General features: G+C 34.4%; 2 protein-coding genes across 5 annotated transcripts; one reads left to right on the top strand and one right to left on the bottom strand.

The window, feature by feature from the left end:
- Positions 1–2915: 2915 nt before the first annotated feature.
- Positions 2916–4537, top strand: LOC113685143 (uncharacterized). The gene has a single exon (XM_027202623.2). The coding sequence runs from the start codon at positions 3035–3037 to the stop codon at positions 3500–3502; it is 468 nt and encodes a 155-aa protein (XP_027058424.1). The 5' UTR covers positions 2916–3034; the 3' UTR covers positions 3503–4537.
- Positions 4538–5924: 1387 nt separating this feature from the next.
- LOC113685142 (calcyphosin-2) lies at positions 5925–22722 on the bottom strand. Of its 4 annotated transcripts, none has more exons than XM_027202619.2 (22): positions 22500–22722; positions 21681–22011; positions 20830–20886; positions 19264–19346; positions 19127–19172; positions 18622–18689; positions 17735–17807; positions 16958–17047; positions 16528–16599; positions 15902–15924; positions 15464–15551; positions 14934–15001; positions 13810–13902; positions 13140–13307; positions 12456–12549; positions 11700–11818; positions 11450–11559; positions 10136–10290; positions 9170–9289; positions 8361–8457; positions 7445–7527; positions 5925–6914 (listed from the first exon to the last, which is right to left on the bottom strand). In XM_027202619.2, exons 2-22 carry the CDS (start codon positions 21978–21980, stop codon positions 6825–6827), a joined length of 2097 nt encoding a protein of 698 aa, XP_027058420.2. In that variant the 5' UTR covers positions 21981–22011; positions 22500–22722; the 3' UTR covers positions 5925–6824. The 4 variants fall into 4 exon arrangements, with proteins under 4 accessions (XP_027058420.2, XP_027058421.2, XP_089051430.1 ...); XM_027202620.2 differs by having other exon boundaries at positions 15464–15548; XM_089195304.1 differs by lacking the exon at positions 20830–20886 and having other exon boundaries at positions 15464–15548.
- Between the last annotated feature and the right edge of the window lie 8 nt (positions 22723–22730).

Below are 22730 nucleotides of genomic sequence, written 5' to 3'. Positions count from 1 at the left end.
TTGGTATGGCGTATGAAACTGGATGGAGTTTACGTAAACTCAAGGGAAACGGTAGAATTCCGAGCAAGGCCGGAGGAAGGGTGTGGAAAGGAACTTTGTTCGAAATGGACCGAGCATGATCTGAAACGTGCAGAACGCCGCCATGGTAATTGTAAATGGTTTGAACAGAACATGGGGAATTTTGAAGTGACAGCTACCTGCAAAGTATATGTTGAGATTAAAGGAAGAATAAGTCAGTGGTGTGGTGGTATGTCGTGGGATTATGCCGAATTAAGGCTGCTTAAGTAAGAACTTGATACAACAATTATCCACAGCAATTGATACCACTGAGAGTTTTCACGGTTGGAAAAAAGTAATAATTCCTTTGCTGGGATTAATTTATTTTCTGGTCGTACCATTTTTTTCACTTTCTGAGGATTTTGGTGTATGGAATGTAACATTTTAGCATTACCTAATTCTGGTAAGTGTATAATGCAGGCACTTTTTGACTGGATAGTATGATTTCAGCAATAGATTTCACAATGTTGTGGGTCATCACAGTAATATGTCAGAGATAAAGTCAAAATTTGCTAGAACAAAAAATTGCACAACGGAGATGTAGCCTATTGCAAGTGTATCACTGATGTTGAAACCTTATTGTGGTTTATTATTGAGCAGATACAAGGCAACATGGAATCATATATATATATATATGTACACCCTTTTCAAAAATGTTGCAATTTGAAAACATATATTATATACATATTTTCTTTTAGAGAAATATATATTTTTTTGTTTTGTCACAATTTGATTTTGATGAAAAACTGGGTGTGCAATTTAATTGTGGTCAAGTGGACAAGTTTTCCAGCTAAATACTTGCATAATTGAATAGTTTATGAATCAATGGTCTTTTATCACTTCTCTTTCAAAATAATTTGATGATGAACAACTAGTGGACAATGCAGTAACTTAAATGCAGTAATAATGATAATAATAAAACAAAGGCATTCATTAGTAAATTCGGATATACACATTGAACAGTTTTACTCAAAGTAATTCTGTTGTACACCAGAAATGGACAAATTCCACTATTGTTTTAGCCATTTCTTGGTGAAATGCTATTCATACCATCAGACCTACTTTTTCAGTTTCATTTGACTTTTATGGCTATAATAAAGCAGTCATGTGAAACTAAAGATAGTGCTGAATAGAACCAACAGTTAAAAAATAGAGATATGAATAATTTTTGGTATTCTCATGATTGGATTGAGATTTCAGTTTCTAATGGCTTCATATGAATGTGAAATACACATGCATGGTTCATCACCTTTTTGCTGAGATCTTATGTATACTTTCAAATTGCAACGTTTTTGAAAACGATTGTATATGTACTGGTGTATAGATATATTTATTTATTGATAACAACGATGTAGCAAAATGTGATTATTTCATCTATGCTTCTGTCCTCCAGTAGATCATAAGAAAGCACCAATCAAAATATGTGTTTAATTCAGCTTGTTAATATATAATTTCCTGTAAATGGCATGATCCTAAACATGATCTTGGTTCAACCAAGGCTTGGAGGACAACTGTATATTACCATGGTGCATTTAGCTTCTGACTAAGTCATCCAATGGCTAAGTGGAATAGCAGTATGACAACAGTTGCAAGTGTGCGTGGCTTTTATTTTGATTCATTTGTGTATTTTTACCAGAACTTGCTGGAAGCAAAATTTATCTCGTGAAATATATCAAAAATTTTTACTCCCTTGGCAAATCTTGAAAGTGTAAACTTTCAGCTCAATTCCTAATATACTGTAGATAAGTTCTATAGATAAGTATTTGTTGTAGACATCGAACATAATTATAAAATGCCTTCAGATGAGTGAAATATTCTTTAATAAATACAGAATAACTTTCATTATCATAATCAAAGTCAGTGGTGAACTAAATTTCAACCAAGGATAAAGTTGGACCACAAAACCTTTTGAAGGTTGATAATTATGTGGTCTCTTTCATGATGATGAAAGAGAAGAGAAAATGGAAAATGACATATGACAACAAACAAGCTCAAAGCCAGTCATTGAAATTCCATGAAAAGTTTAACTTCTTTCCCTAAAATTTTTTATTCATTTCATGAATTTATTTTGTGTGTATTGCCTAATAAACAATTAATAAGAATAATGGCCCTCTCATTTTGGCATTACATTTTATTCAATATCCTTAGTCCAAAAACCATGTCCTGTTTCATTCATTACCTCTCTATTGTTTCCTTTGTCTTGAAAAAAAATTGTTATTAAGATGCTCTTAGTGACATTGCCTCACCCAGGAGAGCGGATTAAAAATAAGTTATGCACAGAGAAATTTTAATGGAAAGCCTGAATAATCTGAGGTTATATATTCATTGATTATTCAAGCTTAGGAAACTTGTACCACTGTCCCAATTCAATCAAATACAGAACTGAAAATGATTGTGAGTTGACTAGTATTTCAGGCAGTTTATGATCGTGAGTTTTTCCTTCAAGATCTCATTGGCTCCTTATGAGGTGGTTACTTTTCTTTGGTCAGTAAAATTAGCGTGTGATCAAAATGTGCTCTTTCCTTGTTTTCCTGCTTCAAAGCCCATCTTTCCCTCCTAACTATTGCTTGCCAAATATTTTTGCATTGGCTCCTCATGAGGTAGTTACTCTTCTTTTTGGGTAGGGTAAATCAGTGTGTAATCAAAATGTGCTTTTTTCCTATTTCCTGTTTCAAAGCCCATCTTTCCCTCCTAACTATTGCTTGCCAAATATTTTTGCATATTTCTTACTCTTCGCTAACCTGAAATGCTGTTATCCTCAAATAACCTTCTGACTCTCTATCCCAGTTAATATTCTATGGATCAACGTATCCTCAGAGACTACCCAGGAAACACCTAGGTCGTTTCTATCTTGAGCCCGTGATACAAACTGTAAACACTTTCTGTAAGAATCACAGGTGGCTAAACAATTCTAACTAGTTCGGCTTGTGAACAAGTGAGAGGAATGCAGTGAAACAGATATGAAATAGTGTTAATTATGGGCCAGAGTTGCAGTTGGATGCACTGCTCTTGTTGGGAAAACTGTGCCTGTTGTCAGTATGACTCGGCGATTTGTGGACCTCGATATGCACGGTATCAAAGCGACGATATTGATGTTGACATGGAAAACGTTGTGGGCGATCTTCTCGAACTTGATCCCTTACAGTACGACAAGGAAAGTGGAACAGAAAAAATCAACGCGTGGATCGATGGAACTGTTCCTCAAATCGGATTGCCACCGAGTTTTGTCGCTATCAGCCGTGCTAAGTGCATCAAATATTGGCAAGTGTTACAGACTAAGCCCACCGCTAAACTGAGCGGTTCTTTTGTGCGGTTTTGCTTCGAAAAACGTCCGAACGGAGAGCTACCTAGATTGCTTATAGAACACAAGGGAAAATCGGTCATTGTCAGAAGTCCTCAGGATCGAATCAAACTCAAATCCAACGAGCCCGAGGTACATGTTTGATGCACGACATTGGAAAATTAGAGGAAATACTGTCAAAAGAATATTTAATGAGCTGATGAATCGCAGGAGCTGTCAGCGATATTACTGAATGACGTTTGTCCTCGTGAAGGGATAAAAGGAAAAAATCTAGTCTGTGAATATCTCCAGTACTGCCCGAATGGGTTTTCGTCACATTTTTTTGGGGGGGCCTTTCGTTAGTTTCGTTTTCTGCTAGGACCTGAGATCAGCTGAAGAAGACGAGCGCCGATCGTGACATGCTTACCTACAGTACATTATTTCAAGCTCGATTTATTTTCATTTATGTGGCGTAAGGGAGGTAAAAAGAGTTGTACGTCATAGTATTAGTAATTTCAAAGCGTATTTTTTGGTTACTTAATTTGTATTTATTTATCAGAAGAGATATTCTGGGATGTAAACAGATGAAACACACATTTGACATCGTTTTAAGATGGCATATAGTCTTCTATGAAGTAAGAATTGAAAATTTCTCGAGCGTCATCAATCATATTATTACGACAACGGCGTTCAATTCACAAAACTTGAGGATTCAATTTTTGGGAAGCAGATAGGCAAAGAAGTTAAAATTTCGAGTGAACTGAATGCTTGAAAAGCTTCAAATTCTTTGCAGTGTTAACATACTCTTTCTCGACCGCTTTTAATTACACATATTCGATCTGCATTTATAGAATGGAGAGTATGTTTTGTTGGTAAGGATTTTAGTGGACAAGGATAATAAATAAAAAAAAGTAAAGTTACATTCAATCTGTTAAATGTGTAAATAAGTTAGCCAAAACCAAACAATTGTAGACGTTGTAAGTTATTTATATTGCGATCTTTTAGAAACATGGCTAGCAATGACAAAAAAGAGAATGAATTCCTTCCATGGAATTTTATTTATTTAATAGATGTACAGCTTTCAGAATTCTTACATAATATTGATTTTTTCTTGTCAAGTCATGATCATTAAGGAAGGGGTTTCATTACTTCCGTGACTTAACAAAAATTAACTTCTAAAGATTAAAATCTTGAACCACAGATGTTTGTTTTTAGTTAGACACAACAGTAATAATTATGCGTTTTGAAGCTACAGTACACGTGATTCCTTTTAATTGGGCTGCAAACTCAACTTTAGTTCATTTTGAAGTCAAAGTCACCAGTTTGGTGAACTAACATTATATAATGGTTGCCAGAAACAAAAGAAGGATTGCAACAATAAAACAAAATAGCAAAAAATTAAGACTAGCAAGCCATTGCTTTTGAAGGTTTATGCAGCATATCCAGCAGGCTTATGCACAGACCATCAAGTAGAAGGAGGAACATTTTTCTGAGGGAAGACTAGATAAAGGGATTGAAACATCTGATCCAAAATGTTATAATTAGTTTATACTTAGGCCATAAACACTGTGCATCATTTTATAAACATCCAACCTTTCTACCCAACCAAAAAACACCAAATTGCTATCCTGGGGTGCAAATGTAGACATGAAATTGTTTCAACCCCTAATGGCAACCGAATAGTGGCTGCTTGGAGCACTGCTTAAGTTCTGTCCATCACTGTTTTGATTTCTGCCTGCAGTGTTATATTTTCAGTGAAACCTTTTTTCATCATTCAAAGTCACATAACCCTGTAGAGAGAAAGTGTGAACCACTGATGCAACTTAATTATACTGAAGCCTCTGAATAACAAGTGTATCTTCCCCCTTTCCTGCCCCCCACTTCAAATTTAAAGTGCATAGAAGAGCTCAGTTATAATTTCTCCCAAGGGGGGAGGACTCCCATTGGAGAGAGGGGTGTGCTCATCTAAGATTCTTTAGAATTACACCAATCTTCTAGATCAAACTGGGCATGACTTGAGCTTTACTTGACCAAAAAGTCAACGAAGAGATGCCAGAAGGACAATTGACTAGAAAAATCAAAAAAGTACATCAGCTGGCATTTTTGGTTCTCTTTCACGACAACATGACAGACAAAGGCAGTGACAGTTTGCTCTTAACATCCAAAGACTGAGGGATTTAAATAAGTGATTGTCACCTTAGCCTTATAACTCATGATAATTCCTCCTCCAAATGAGAGTTCCTCCAATGTAAATTATAAGATATAATGATGATATCAGTGAGAGTAACAAGGTATTTCCCTGCATCAGGGTTCCACTATTACATATATAATTCACTGCTAGAAAGTATGCAAATGCAAACATGACGACAAACATTATGACACATAGCAAGTTTTGGGTATCTGCACATGTACAATCTTGATTTCAACACATTTACTAAAACCACTGTTTTTTTTTTCTACCCTGTAAATTAAAATAAATAATTCAAGGACCAACTCCATGTGATTGTAGTCTCTACCAAATAGTGGTAATGTTCCTGTAGTGAATTCTAAATACAATGAACCCAAATACGACAACCAGACTAAGAAATCACTGAGGAATTCTGCTTTATTATTTCATATTCATTTACCACAGGCAAAGCAGTTTTTGTCAAATAGTTTCCAAAATGACATTGAGGAAATTACTTGATAGTTTTTCCTGAGTCCATGGATAATAATTGTCATGCATTACTCACTCAGGTGATTGTCGGCTGAGGCTCAGGCAAAATTCTGTCCTCTTTCCTTCTTTAGAAACATCACTAGGAATCTGTCGTACTCTAGCCATTTGAAAAATTATAATCATCTCGTGATGGCTAATAATAGCAATATACAGCATAATTCTCAGCCAATCAGGACCCATTAGTAATAACTAAGCTATGCACCACTGTGTGTTCCTCAAGATGTGAGGCATGTGGGAAGTTTGGACAGCAAAAAAGATGCAGAATACTTCACTAATGCTCCACACAAACTTAGCTTCTTTTATCTTAATCTCCTAACTTTCCATGATCTTCTGAAACTGATGAATGCATATCAGTTGTAACACAAGGGAAATTCCTTCTGCCATGCTTTAGTGCACGCACACAAGTTAGCAGGCTGAGCATGAAAAACAGGAAAGAAAAACATGCTCATGCAACTGAATTAGACTATATGAATTTAATATTTAACAAACTAGGAAACGTTAAGAATAGAAGATATAAATCACACTAAAATTTTGATAAAATGCAGTTCTGATCGATTGAAACTGCCTGCTTTGACAGACTATGGACACATGATAAAGTAGAATGGTGAACTTAGTTTCTAGTAATTAATGTTGGAAAGATAAATATAACAACATTTTAGTGCACATTTTAAATAGTTATTGTTTACCATCATCATTTGGAATGTAGTTCTAACTATGAACCTTACAGCTGGATGTAGGGCATTGTAAAACAACACTTAGGCATCAGTAGCATTAGATACTCCAACAGTTTCTCATCATGGCTGTAAACTCCTGATCACTCTCAAAGCCAAGGCTTACACCCTCATAATAATCCTCAAATTCCTGTTGGGAAATTTAAAGGAAAAGTTAGTTAACTTAAAGAATAGCTTATCACTTATCACAACCATCAAGGAAGATGATTTGTATAAAATATATAATAAAAACAAATCAAAGATGCAGGGTTGCTAACAAGGATTAAAGACCAAACAAATCATTATAATATTATATATTTATTATATAGCTTAACAATTCTTGTTCCTAGTAAGTAATATTATTAAGTGTTTAAAAAAATTATGAATCACAACAACTGGACAGCATGGTTCATTTGATGATGGATCAGTGGAAACTCTTGTAAGGTAAGTGTACTTGTCCTTTTAAGTGAGAAAATGGAATTTCACGCTTGAAAAAGTCACCAAATGTCATAAAAGAAATGGATTCATATTCCTGTACAGGCTGCATTGATCTAAAATTTTTTGTGCAAATCATTTAGTGATTAACTGTCTTGACATCAAAATTATTTCCTTATGACGAAGTTTAAATAATTTTAGGAAAAAGGGTATATGATGAGTTCAGTAGCAAAAAAGTTGATATACCGCATAAGTTACTTGGCCCTTGTTCTCACAAAGTTGAAAAGCGCTAAGAAAGGCCTCTTCAATTTCCCATTCCTTAGCCTCTCCTGAAAAACAAAATATATGGAAAGGATTAAAGTGGTTATTGTATTGTATTCCTAAATGAGCTTCAGACTTTTTTAGAAAGTAACATAACAAGCTACGTTAACTTAAAGTTTGTTTTAATTTGTGGAAATCCTAGGTTATCTTCAACAAAAATAATCACAAAATTACTGACTTGCAACCAATAGAGGAGGTTTTTTCAAGTAGTTTGATCTTTGGGTACATGCACCCTATAATGACCCTACCAGACTTAATACAAGATGACATTTTCAAAAGACGAAAGTTCTCTATATCAGAAAACAATTTAGAGAATTATTATGAATTGACCAAGACTGATACATGACACCACATAATTATTTAAATCACTAAATGCATGTGTATGCTGTGGTTTGATCTAATTTTGATTGAAATCTCATTTCCCTTTGGTTCTAAGTAACTTGAATGTAAAATAACAAATTGAAGGTTTAAGTTTGGCAGAAATAAAATGAGATGAACCACAGATAAACTTGAGTCACAACCTATAAACTAACCCAGGCTCTTCTTGGAAATTATTGCAGCACAGAGCTGTAAATAAGGTACCTTATGACTATCACTTTGTTGGGCAATGTGGCACATTTTGTAGGCTAACATGGAGATTTTAGCCTGCTGCCATGCTTGCATAATTGCTCAGACTGTTTGTTGTCATGTTTTTGAGTTTTATTTTCTCATCATGCCTTCATAAGTGTTAATAATTTAGTATGACAGTTAATTTTCCTAATGGCTTGGGCTAAAATGACTCTGAGTAGGACCCAAAAAATATTAATGCCTGCAAACTAATTAAACTTTATTACTTTGTCACCTGAAATAACTTTTGGGTGTTTTTTAGTGCAGTAAAACTTTTTTATGTCATTCAAATTAACCACACCACTTTTGTTAGGGTCCAACTTCCGGAAAACCTGTTGAAAAAAACTCATGGTCAAGTTCAGCATTCATGTAGGTTGATTTCCTGTATAAATTAAATTCTAGGGGTATGATTTTAGAGAGACAAATCTAGATACAGTTTCACAAAAATTTACTCCAAAGCACAACAAGGTTCACATGTCCAACCCTAACACAGAAGCATTCAGAAGGCAGACTCAGGAAAGTCTTTAATAAATTTATGCCCCCAATCCAGACCTAAAGGAAGCAAGTTCATGCCAACAACACTATCTGCATTAAAGAACAAAATGACACTTCGACAATTCTCTGCAAAAAGGAAGTGATCAATGAGGCCTATGACTATCTCAAAGACAAATAAGTCCTGTCTCCAGGATCTTCACTGGAACAGAAATCACACCTCAACGAGTAGCTTCACTCAAACATGTCAATTAAAAATTAATAGAAGATGCAAAATGGCAAATGTGTCTATTATTGGTGGAACTAAAAATGGTTGGAGCACCAGACACATCATTTAGTAATAAACACTCTGAGCTCACAAATTTAAAAGGAGGCTTCATGGCACGATAAATCCAGTTTTGACATTGCTAGCCAAAGAGAGAAAACTAGAAAGAATGACAGAACTGGTCAGGATAAAAGAGGGGAGAGCTCTAAAGAAGTAAGATACTGATGGAAATTCAGAGCATAGACTAGAAACAACTTAATGTTTTTGAAAAACTACCTCTTGCTTACCTTTCTAACAGAGGACTTCCTTAATTCATTCATTTCACCAATAAATCCTCTTGAGAACTCTCCATAGTCTAAGAAGCCATCTTGATTTACATCAAGCACACTCCATAAACAGTTAAATGTCTGAAGTGTAACAGAAAGACAACATTAATCTACAAATATGTTGTACTAGATCTTATTAGATATAATACCCATGTTAATTAATGTTGTAGTTAGTTACCCTAATAATACATCAAGTAGTCATTACTGATCAGAAATTATCTTTTCAAGCTTTCAATTTGGGTGGCCCTTAAGTACTCAAGGCCCTGGAAGTACTCAAAACTTTAGATACAGGCAACCAGATGCTTCTACCATCCACATCTACCACCAACATGTAGACCAGTCAATTTGAAAATAATCATCAGGTTTATTGTAAGTTAGAGTTTTCCATCAATATAGTAGATTAAATTTAAAAAGTTACCAAATGAATTTAATCAGAAAATTCTAATTAATGATAAAATGTTTTCCTTGACCTACTAAATGAAATATTTTAATTTCTATTTTTCCAGAGTTTAACAGTGACACAAATTTCCAGCAGTGATTATTGATAGACAACTTCAGCACAATTACACCTAAAGAAAAAAATGTCAGGTGACTATGCGGTAGTTTCAAATAACATCATGTTGAAATGAATTCATACTTGTTTGAATTGCACCTTTCTTTGTTTAACCCTTAACAACCTAACATAATTTAGTATCAATATTCTCCATACTCTACACACTGTACATTTCCTTTGGTACTGACAAAGAGAATTTGTTTATCAATCAAGTGTGATCTGGGGTGATGCTGTAAGGAGAAATTAAATGTTAGTCACTCTTTGCTATCAAAGGGTTAATTTATGGGTCATGAGAAATATATCACATTAGTTTGAAACTAAACTAACACTCATTTTAATGTACAACTGTTACAATGACACTGTATGCCACTTGCCTCATCAGGTATTCTAATGTGATAAGCCTCTAAAGCACTTTGGAGTTCCGTCCTGTCTAACAGCCCATCTCCTGATCTGTCCATCTTTCTGAAGTGTTGTCCAAGACCCATCATTGTTTTCACAGCCCTTGTTTGTAGTTGCTTTTTGACCATACCTTACAAGAAATACGTCATATGAGAGCATTGTCATTGTTGAAGCAGGTTCATCAAAACTCAAACATAAAAGAAAGGGTGCACAACATCAAGGACACTAGCCCTCTTTGAGATCAGAATTATGGATTCCAAAGGTGTCTTGAAAATTACTGATTAAAGGGAACATGACAGCCCTAAAACATCTAATTGTTGTGAATATTTGACTCTGCAATGCTATAGGTGATAGAAGTCTAATCATTGACGCAGCTGTACCTTGTGTGGTGATGTGGTATTAAATCAAACTGAGGGAAGACCTGCACATGTGTTTATGTATACATCATGAGGCAATATATATTCTACATTGTATATGTTACTTGAAGTAGACTGAGTAAGTTGTGTTTCATTTAAATCTTAAAGACCATCTAATGAGCTAGTACGACATGGTTTCATCAATTGACTGCTTAATAATAGGCAAACCATTAAAGCACAAAAGTAGACAATAATGTAAGTTTAAGATAATTGGAAAAAAAGTCAGACACCACCATGCTTTGTCAGATCAAACAAAATTCAAAATTGCTTAATTGATAAATAACTTCACTTGACGAATCCATCATTTTGAAATGAAATTCCTCAATAAATTATCCGCACTAACACATTTATTGTTAGCTCTTAGCAACATTTCCCCTTAAAGTTAACAACGATCCTATCATTGAGCTGCAATTTTGAGGAACTACAGGAAACATGCCTGAAAAAATTCAAATTTTAGTAGATACTAAAAACTCCTATAATGCGCCAATCAATTTGGAGTTTCAACACAACCCCCATCCCTCATGGCAACTCATGGTTTTTTACACAAAAGGCCTTCCCAGGGGGCAAAAAATTTGAGTATTGCCTGGGTGGGGTGGGAAATTTGAACAAGAAGAGTAAAGTCTTTCCAGAGGAATACATAATTATGTTTTAATATGGACAAGATTAAAGGTTTTACAGTCTGCTTTCCTGAGCAAAAGGCTTAGAATTAAAATTTAGATCATAGAATGATGCTTCATGTGAAAAACCCAACAGCAGTACCAAAAAAAAAAGGTCATCACAGGTCAACAAATGACTTGTATGTCATTCAATTGAGATTGCCCTAAAAGTAATCATGTTCATTAGTCACTGATTTTAGATAATTCCTCAGCTTACTTTGTATATTTTTCACTAGCTCCTGCTCCTGGATTTCTGCTTTTGACAAAGGATTATCTAACCTCTCCATTATTGATCTTTTCTCATCAATAGAATGACAACTTTCATACCTGCAGAGAGGAATAACACATTCTTCAACTAACAATAATCACCAACAAATTATTCCTTAAATAAAACAAATTATATGTGTTCTAAAAAGGACAAGAACACTATAACAATATAATTAGTTTCCCTGTGACTTGTCACTTACAGTTGTGCTTCTCTGGCTTCCTCATCAACCTCAGAAATTCGAAACACCACAACTGGTTGGGTTCTTATGCTCTGGGGAAGTGATGTTTGCTGAGAGGTCAAAAATGACAAATTGCTGCCCTGAAATTGGAAACCAAACAGAAACCATTTCAGATTCTTCAGATATAGGTGGAGCACCAGTACCTCTGAGGGCTTAGCAGCCTTCTCCCCCTTCCTGGGACAACACCCAATTTTTGGGAGCCTGTTTTCCTGCTTTAGTTTTTGTTATTTATTGTATGAAATTAAAGATCATGCAGAGCCATTCCCTGTCCCTCTCTGAGTAATGTTTTATGCGTGAATTTAGGAAGCGCAAGAATGACACAGCATACTTGCAATGTAATTATCACAGTCTACAATGAATTACACAAAAGTAAGCTCCATAACTGAACAGACAAGAATTGTCCTTTGAAATCTGCATAAACCACCCTCCTTGAGTTGTACATTTATAACAGCCCAATGTTCTTCAAAATAAATATTATTTCATCAGCCTTTTCTTGATGACACTACACATCCTGTAAACCTGATGTGCCAAACCCTCAGTTCATGTATAATCATGATTATGATGTTGAAAGTCTCTCAAGATTCACATGACTGCCAAGAAGCATGCCTTGGTCAACTAAACATGATATCAATATTAAGTCTGTGTCAGATCATTATTTTGCTGATAAATCTTTTGGTTTGCTATGACTTATAAGGTGTAACAGCTATATGGACATACCACATGAATATCAAGCAGATTGTAAGCTTTTCCCTTATTCCTTCCTTGAACATGGTTGTAACAGCCTCGCTGAATAAAAGGAAGAGCTGATGACCTAAAAGGGGGAAAAATGCATGTTTAAAAAGTAGAAAAAAGAGGTGCACAGGAAGTTTTTACCAGTTGTTAATGTTTTGCTTATACTAAGTGCAAAATTTGTGAAAAAAAATCTCAAACACTTTTTAGTCCTTATGCTGTCATGAATGAAATCAAAGACTTCATTTATTATCTGACATCATAATTGTAGAAAATATTTGCCTAACTTATTGCCTATTTCACCACAAATTCATGTTTTTATCATTGTCTTGATGTAATGACAGGTTACCTATCAAATGCAATTGTAATAAACTTCCCAAAAACCTCAGTCTTTAAGTCTTACTTTAAGAAAGAACAGCTTAAAAACTGCAAGCCCAAGTATCCCTACAATTATCATTACAAAATCATTATGAACTTATTAGAATACAATCCTCTGCAACTGAAATATTTTAATTTGTTTTAGAGTTTCCTTTAACTCTGATTTGTAACATTTAAGATACTATAATCAGGATTTTGACTTTGGTTATTAAGAAGTCATAACAAAAACACCAGTAAGTGAGGACCATTTGTTTTATTGATAAATATAAATGGAATATCCAAGCAAATATCAACCTTGTGCCAAACTGATGAAATTCATAGAGTGTTAGTGTCCCATCTGTTGAGAAGAAGAACCCATTCAATTCTCTATGAGCATCTCGACCATTCTTTGTCACAATTCTGGCTCCAAAACGCACTCTCTTAGAAAGGGCATTTTCTGTGTTGGGACCTTTAGAAGGACTCCTAAGTGAAAAGGATGGATCGCTCAACATTTTGTACCTAAATCAATATTATATTAGCAGGAAGTTGAATATGTAGTGTACAAAGATGAATATTATCTGCAGTCTTTCTTTTGAGGGTCACTAAAGAGGAGACAACTCTTGACTTTGGCAACAGATTCACATAACCCACTCTGCCTATTCATGACATGGTGTTTTCAACCTCAGAGTCAGAGAGTGAATTCAAAATTATCATGGTTCCTACATTCTTCATCAATTTCAAATGAATGGTGTTGGGTTTCTTGCTTGATATTCAAGGGTTGTGCGGGAACAAGTCATGATTGACTGTTTAGTTGACTGTGAGTAACAGTATTTTAAGTGTTAGGAAGAGTGCAAGAATCCTAGCTTATCTGTTATAGCATCATGAAAAAATTACACAGTGATACTACCATAAATATTGACAATATCATTGTAGCTGATATGGAAACTTTTTGTAATTCTGTTTGGGAAGTTTTCTAAGTATGTACCTTGTGTTATAGAATTCCATTTGCTTTCTTTGTTTGGGTGCCAGATCAGGAGGAATAGTGCTGTTGTTTTTCTCTGGATCAGAGACAGCTGCCCTACATGTAATGAAAAATTTTGATAATTAATTGTGGATACTCATCATGAATCATAGAAATGAAATCCTTAACAGGACTACAAAGAGCCATCATTCCAGATCAAACAAGCTGAATCATTTACCAGCCAAACTGCTGGTCAAGATACTGACAAAGAAAGAAAAGAATGTCTCGCATAATAAAGCAAGGTATTTATCAAACTACAGTGACACATGCAAAGCCCCTTAATATCTTCCTTTCCTTCTGAGTGGCCTTTCACATTCAACCCCTTTTGATTATCAGTTAGAAGAGAATCTAAGAAGAGAATCAGAATCCATAATTTTCTTATCTATTTTCAAAATAGATTAACAAATGATGACTTGTGGACTAGTACAAGACAGGCATCATTTTGTTTTTGCAATCACATGAAATAATTGAATGAGATAAAAAGGACTTCCAATGTCCAGTGTTCCAGTTCTTGGTTCAGACAAATATTTTAAGGCAGCTCACGAAAAAGGATAATTCTTGGAATGACTATTTTTTGCACAGAGCATTTTTTCCCTGCTTCCTGAAAACTAAAATTGAACTAGATGGACATGAAACTTTTGTGTTGATGGATCAAACTTTTAGATGAGGGTAAACATGTAACTATGTGTTGACATAAGCTTATAGGAGCAATCAAAGCAAGTGTCTCAATTTTTGCATTTTAGCACATAATAGCAATAGTCCATTTCACAGCTGCATGCTTGCTTTCCAAGCTACCTTTGAACAGCAGTGAGGGTGACTTTGTTATGATACAATTGTTGCTGCTCTTCAAATGCAAATTACTTTGTTATCATGCTAACTAGATACTGGTCTCTATGACAACAAGGTCACCTTCAGCCTTACTCCAAATCAAAGACTTGACAAGTAAGTACTAAATGAGTTGATACCGATGGTCGTACAATAATTAATTACTTGCAAACAACTAATACATGTATCAAAATTAACTTCTTGCAGTTCATTGACCAATACCCCTTACATAAAATCAATTGTGCACTGTCAGTATTATATACCTTGACAACTGATCCACCAGAACTGTTTCAGCAATCAGATCCTTTTTCTTTTCTGAGTGTAAAATTTCCTAAAATCAAACCATCAAATCAAGAGATAAACACACTGTAATTTCTTAATCAAACAGTCACATACCTATTCATGCCTGCCAAAGATTATATCTTTCATTTTCATAAAATTAATATATTTTGTCCATAGTTTTATCTTAGCTCAACAAGAAGCCAAAATACATAATTCAAACAAATCAATAACAAAAAATTTTCAATGAAAGAGAAACACATATTGAAATAAAAAAATAAACTTAGACCAAATTATAATATTTATGTTCCCTTGAGAATTTTTAAAAATTTCTTCAGCCATAACAAAAAAAAGTCAAAATTTAATTTCAAATAAAGGCAAGTATTTCCTTGCTTTGTCTAAATAGAGCAGCTAGAAACCTCAGAAACAAGCAGCCCACAAAGACACTGCCTGCTGGTGCTTATGAGGAACACTGTTTAATATCCTACAAGTCTACAAATAGTATACTGAATACCCTTTCTTGTCTTGTCTTAAACTGAGCCAGCTCTCGCTGGGTGTGTGGTTGTGTACTCCATGGTCTATCATGCTGATTAGCCAGGCTGCTTGGGTATAAACACAACCAGACATTCCATAAGAGAAAGATAAGTCAAACTCTATCAGAAAGGAAAGTCTGCTCAAGAAATCATATGCTCCTACCTTCAACCTCCACCTTCAAAAAGTATACAATCATGTACATTAAATTATGGTTGCACTGACCATGATTTGAGATCCAAAAAAGTAATTAAATGTTTAGTCTTTCCAAAACAGTCGTAAATTTCCAATCACAACTATACTAAAAATTAACACCTTAATAATCACTGATTATAGTCATCATTGCTAAGAATTTAGATCATGCGAATTTAAAGAGTATTATAGAAAACACATAATGATGTTTTGACAAGTGTGAACTTACTTCCTTGTATCATTGGCATCCACCTGCAAAATGTTGAAAAAATAGTTCTATTTAATAAATATTAAAGACAAAGGCAAAATTTATTATGTATATACTTAATATATGTATTGCTGGAAAGTACTGAATAGTGAAGAGAAGTGAGATTTAGGCAAGTGCGCATTGTTCACTTCAAAATATGTGCACAAAGATTGATGTTTTGTGAATCTGGTGTAATAAATCTTCTACAAAATAAAAGGAATTCACCATAGATTGTTCAAATCAGGTTCTGTTACAGTAGTAAGTTTTGCAAGTAAAATAGAGTCATCAGTTAAAGACACCCAGGAGTATAATATGTAAATGGGTACTGCTAAACTTAAAGGGAAGCTTGATAACATATGCTGTCAAGAAGTTAACCAAGGGTGGATTGGCATTCCATCCAGGGGAGGTTAGCAATACTCCTTGTCACAATCACTTCATGCTACCAAAACTGGATTAAGTTCCAGTTGGATGGGTCACTTGGGTCAAGGGTAGATAATTCTTTACCTATCAATTTAGATCTGCTTTTATGGCACGATTCAAAAAAAGTGTGTGAACAGGTTGTACTTCAAAACCAAGAAACATTTTAAATTGAGAAATCTTTGATTTACCTTGAATGGCTTCTCTTCAAATCTGACCTCAGGATGGACATCTCTATTCTCATTATGGCCTGCTTGAAAAGCCTGACCATAGATATAAAGATGATAAAAAATATTAGTCTGAGTCAAAGCCCTATTTTCTACCTATTAAAGATCTCTCTGACCTTACACTTTATGTATTGTTTGTGTATCTTTTGTAAATAAATGCAAATACCTCAACAAATATTTAGGAAAAACATTGAGGTGTTAACATGCGTAACCTCATTAAAGAACAGTGCAGCACCTTCCATGCTTGATCCATGTATGTAGTAACGCTTTTCATAGCAGCATGATTTGGCCAACAGTTTGCCATCATGTTTGCCACTTTTCTCAAGAGAATAAATTATAAACTTAGTGTTGTTGGAGTATACAATAGATATCAACTGAAATATCATAGTCCAACCTTCTGCAGGCCATCATTTCCTTGTGGCTTCTTCTGATCAAGGGGGGGTACATGATCCACTGGCTTCTTATGTGACTGTGTACCATGATCCTGTAACATGAAAAAATTAAAATCTGTAAAACTTTACTATAAGGAAGATGCTTTCCTTCTCAAATGGCAGAGTCCATCACATATATTGCAAATAATGTATTCAGGAGCAACTTTGGAGTGATGAAAACAATAATTATGATTAGGTAACAATAATTATTGTTCACAAATTATTGAGTAGAAAGGAATGCAGCTGTTTTGCTCAAGCTTTGCTTCATTGCCTGCTGCAATTGGATAAAAAACAAAATCTACAAAATTTTTAACCAGTCATGTTTTCAAAACCTTATTGGACCCCTAATTCTGGTTGAGGTATATACAATTGTCATTTTATGTCTGGTAGGTTTTTATACTCAAATGATCTAAAAGCAATTTCCAATCCCAAATTTGCTTTATGAAGCTTTATCAATATCTCACCTTGAAGTTTTCTCATTTTTCATTTTTATACTTATGGGTCAGGTGATACAGGTGATACCATTTCTTAGCTTGGCATACCAATGGGTCATGACGCTACAAAACACATGACTACAACTACCATCATGATATGTTCTCTATTGTGACTGAGCCCCAGAAATGTTGATGTCTTAATTTAATTTTGAAACTTAATTATCTCCAGTTTCTTTCAAGAAGAAGAATTTAAGACAAATAAGACACCACAATATTTTGATTAGTTTTGTGAGTAGATTTACATACCTGCTGCCAGTCCCTTCCTTTAGGTTTCACTGGATTAGGATGAAATCTTGAGCTATGAAGAGGAGTTCCCCAGCTACAAAAAGAGGTTAAAAAAGAACACGTTCAGATATCATTTAAGTACATTCTAGTGATAAAACCAGCTGCCATTTTGTCTATCTATAATGCTCCAGGAAATGAAAGAAAATTGCTGCATACAACAGAGATCAATTTCTAAATGATAAACTTAGACCCCAAATAAGTATTGCTAACTTAATTTTCAGCAGAAACATAGCATCATGAACAATGTTGTATGCTCTATAGCTCATTTTGTTACAGGAACTTCTATCTACAGAAATTAAGTTTGGGAAATTTGGAGCATACAGTACATGTAAAAGTTTTATGGTTAGAATTTGAATGAATGAAGAAAAACACTCAACTTCTAAATAAAAAAGCACTCTATCATATGGAGTGATGATGCCAAAGATCATTAATAACTTAATACCCAACAAATCCAATGCCTTTCTACACTCTTAGTCAGTCCTTGTAAACCAGCTGTCAGCATCTTAAAAAGACTGTGACTGTCTCATGAACCCTACCTGGCAGGGTTAGAAAAAAGAAACTACAAAAGGGAGGTAAGGGTCAGGGAAAGACTTGTTAAAAACAACTGCTCAGACAAAAACTTAAAAGAAATTTGACTGCCATGACCATGCAATATTCTATATAAGCCTGCACTTAATTTGAGTCTCTCTGCTGACCACAAGAACATGTTGTGCTTTGAGGTTCATTACATGTACATGCATCAATGGTTGAATGAAAATTTAACCAAATAGGAGTGGATATGGTTTTGTTAGTTTCAATTGGTCATGTCAACACATGAAAGGTTTTTTTTTTCTAAAATGGAAACTCACCTGATTAAACTACTATTGGAATCTGGCGTGTGTAAATGGGGACCATCCTGTGCTATTGGTTCTAGCAACTAAAATTTGAGAAGATTAAACAATAAAAGTAAAAAAATTAATAAATATAAACAGGGTTTAAGTTATTTCTTAACAATATTCAGACTAAAGTGTCAAAGTATGTTTAAAATTTACAGTGGTGATTATCAATGAGACAGAGCAAAAGAAATAAGAAAAAAAAAGGGTCAGGAAAAAAATGAAATATACCATAGACAAAAATAGCTATATCACGTGATATTATCAAATAATCAATGGTGTTAAAAAGAATGGTTAGAGTGTGGTACTTTTGTCTGTTTGAGGCTAGCATTTTGTATTTATAAATATTTATTTTGTACATACTACACACTATATGTTGCTTCAATATACCGATACATCATAACTTCCACAATCTGTACACAATTATTTTTCACATACATGCTAAATCAATGCTTTGTAATGTCTAATTTGTGGAAAATACCTGGTAATTATCATCAGCAAGATTTCCAAGGTCTAACTGAGGTACTCTGAAAAGTTCATCACAGAAAAAAAATTATTCTTGAATAAATTAAGGTATAACTTTGTCAAACAAGTGAAGATTTTTAATTTTTCTTTTACCCCTGAGGTGCTTTTCTTCCACCAGTCCGACCCCGTGAGAAAACTTGAACCTCTACTGGCTGATCAGCATAATTTGGATTTTCCTTAAGAGTACAAAAATGAGATAAATCACACTGTTCCTGTACAGTAATAATTATTTAGTGGTAAATACTGCAACAGTGAAAGTATTAACATTTGATTTGTTCCAAAAAGAAAACTTCAAAATCTTGTGAACTTTGCCAGCAAGTATCAAGATTTATGTACATTTCTAACAGTAAGTTAAGAGATAACATGTTAAAATAAGAGAAATCGCATAAATGACAAAGACAATTACATTAACTGATACAACTAAGAAATTAAGAATTTTGATGTAAATAAGTTACATTTAATACACTTGACCAAAAGGTGTCAATTAGATGCATGAGTGCAACTCAATAAAAAAATATTATCCATGAATTTAATGAAAGTTTGTGAGACTGCATACACAAAGGTTAAGAAAGATCATCTATTGGAATGAAAAATTATCCTATGAAGAATACAAGTATGCAAAATCAACAGTGATGGAAGGCCACAACAGGAAATTAAGTAACCAAGAAAATTAACTCAAATCCTTAATCATTCTGTGTGGTTGGTACCTATGCCTACATAATTCTTTGCTTTAACAACAATGAGCTTGATTAAACTATGTATGAATACCATAAGGAGTCATTATCTGGCTACACATACATATATAATGGTGTAAATGAAGTGTGCAGTCAAATAATTAGTAGTTTAAACCTTCAGCTGCCATTTTGAGAAGGCCTCTATGAACAAACCTTACTACCATATGCTTTATTTAACCTGCCATGACTGATATTTTTTATTACACTGGCTTATGAAACAATTTCACAAAAGTTTATTGAGGTGATTCCTCAGAAAAAAAAAGTTATCAGACAATTTTTTTAAAATGTTCCTTAAATGTTCCCTCTCAATGTCTGTTTAATACAATTTAAAAGATAGGTCACAGTGCTTGTTCAAGAGATATGATGAACCAAACTTACCCCACTTATGCCTGTTTCTAATCACGCATATTATTTGATTGGCCTAAAGTACATTTTGAGGTGGCTGGATTGATGCAAGGGTGTTTAAAGTAACATTTCACTAAAAACTTGATAGGTAGAAACTCTCCAGCCTATGGAGCAATTTGATATATACTTTGTGAAAAAATGAGACAATTTTAAACAACCTCAACTTAAAACGTTCCTCGAGTTGTTGCTTTCAAGGACATAATTTTCCTCATTGTGTAATGAGCTTTGTGCATGGTTTTAGCCATAACTTTTTTTCCCTTCAATAAATTTTTAAAATTTCTCAAATTTAAAGGGGATCACTTGTATAACAAAATCATGCAATGAAAAATATAGCTCACCATGCCTGTTCACAAGCTCAAGACCATCATACCTCCTTTACCTGGTCCATGTATTAAAAAACAATACAGTATCCTCAGAATGCAAGCACGCTTATTTGTCTGATTATGTGATTTTTATGTACACTGGTGCAATACTGAGGAATCACCTTAATAACATTACATTTTTTTTGTAAAATGCTGACCTTGACCTTAGCTAAGTTCCTAGCAGTATCCAACTGAGATTTTGTGATCACTGAGGCCTTGAAAAGAAAGCAGTTCACCATCACACCATAGTGAATTACTGAATACTCTAAATGAATATTATAAATATAATTTATAGTACAATAAAAGGCTTGCCCATAAATACTGTCAAGGCTGTATGTTATAATAATAATAATAATAAACTAAGCTGTTTGTCACGTAAAAGCATAGTCAGCAGGTTTTCAACATGACTTTTTTTACACCTGATTGAAATATGAATTTTTACTATTCCTCTGTAAACCTCATAACTCACAACATCCTAATATTCATTAACCTAAAAATTACCACATGTGAATTACTTTTATTATGGACCATTAAAGTGTTTTCTTAAGTTTTCAGATTGTGTAACTGTAAACAGAACACCATTCCTTCATAGTCACAAACAGTGACAGAGGTGCAGCGCTGCCTTATAACTGTTGTTCCCTGAAAGCACAACATTGTGCTGCTTACTTTGAGACACAGTCCAGTTATTCAAAATCTTTTGGAATATCTGGTATCTGGTATTAACTAAAGTGTTACATCTACGTAGATGAAGAAACAAATCATTTACTTGGAAGATGTATATAGCTGGCAGATAGTGGAATTATCATTCATATCTTAGCAGTCAGAGGTATGAGGTGTACAATTTGTTCAATTTGAAAAGGTAAATTGAAACAAAATAACCACTAAAAATTAAAATATTAGTGCTTAAATTTCATTACTTAGCTGAATCCCAATATTGAATGTAACATTATCAATAACATTGTGTATTAATTTACTTCTACTGCATATCAATGCAAATATATAGTCTTACATTTGAAGTCAGTCCCACTGCCTTCTTAGGAGGGTGCCCACTTACAGGGCGTGGTGCCTCTGGCGTAGTGTGGATTGAGCTTGATTTAATACTGTTTCCATGGGAACTAGCTGGTGCGTTACTATCAGGGTTGTTCTGTCTAGGGCTATCATCAATACCAAATATGTGAGATTTTGTGCTCCCTCCTCTCCCAGCACTACCAGGTCGTGCACGGCGTCCACTTGGCGGCCTTTGATGACGTGATGTGGATGTGCCAGTTACTGACAGATTGGGTTGGGAATTTCCTTGCCAAAAGCTCATTGCATCCCTGCCATATCTTACATTTTAATGTCTACAAGCAAGATCAGACAATGCGATAAGTATCTAAACAAGCCTAACAAACATTAGTAAGATTTCCGCACAGCCCCATACTATTGTAAAACAAAGCTGTAGTCCCACAGGTAATCTTTTGTTTTCGCCATTGTTTCCTTTATCCCAGAACCGTTGGCAGAATTATACATGGGGCTGTGCGGATATCTTACCCAAACTTTTAAGTGGTTTGAGCATTCAACACCACAGAAATACCCTGTGTTTTGCGTAGAATCGTCAACAATGACAAGATCTCTAAAATAAATAAGCTCAAAATCTTAATAAAGAGCACAATGCCCGACGACTAACTATATTGTACATTTCTGTAAATTTCAAAGTGCCGAGTTAGTTATTACAAAGGACTCACTTCGCCTCACTTATTATCGAGTAGACAACTGAACCATTTCTTCCATAGAGGAACAACTCTGAATCGAAGAATTAGCACTGTGAAGAACATTCAAAGAGATTTACCTCAGATCAACAGCATAATTCTCCCGCCAAAGACATTCGAAAATTAGAGCTGTTCACCGACGGACACTTCAACAACACTATCGAAGTAAGACTTCAGCAAGTTTCTCCATAACGATTTTTTAAATCAAACCAAGCTAAAAGTCAATCAGCTGTATAAGTTGGAGTATAAACAGAAACCATAACAGTAGGAAACATGCTGAGCAACCATGTTTTGAGCCCGCATGGAATTTT

Source organism: Pocillopora damicornis, chromosome 2, assembly GCF_964200805.1.
Source record: "Pocillopora damicornis chromosome 2, jaPocDami1.2, whole genome shotgun sequence".
NCBI classification, from domain to species: domain Eukaryota; kingdom Metazoa; phylum Cnidaria; class Anthozoa; order Scleractinia; family Pocilloporidae; genus Pocillopora; species Pocillopora damicornis.
Note: the sequence above shows the minus strand (reverse complement) of the source record. Positions and strands in the feature narration are given on the sequence as shown.

Excerpts from the sequence above, each read along its gene's own strand:
- LOC113685143 (XM_027202623.2), top strand. The coding sequence starts at position 3,035 with ATGGGCCAGAGTTGCAGTTGGATGCACTGCTCTTGTTGGGAAAACTGT.
- LOC113685142 (XM_027202619.2), bottom strand. The coding sequence starts at position 21,980 with ATGAGCTTTTGGCAAGGAAATTCCCAACCCAATCTGTCAGTAACTGGC. Across the intron at positions 15,552-15,901 it reads GATGCCAATGATACAAGGAA|CAGCCTGGCTAATCAGCATG; the intron begins GTAAGTTCACAC and ends TTTATACCCAAG. Across the intron at positions 9,290-10,135 it reads ACATTAGAATACCTGATGAG|ACATTTAACTGTTTATGGAG; the intron begins GCAAGTGGCATA and ends GTTACACTTCAG.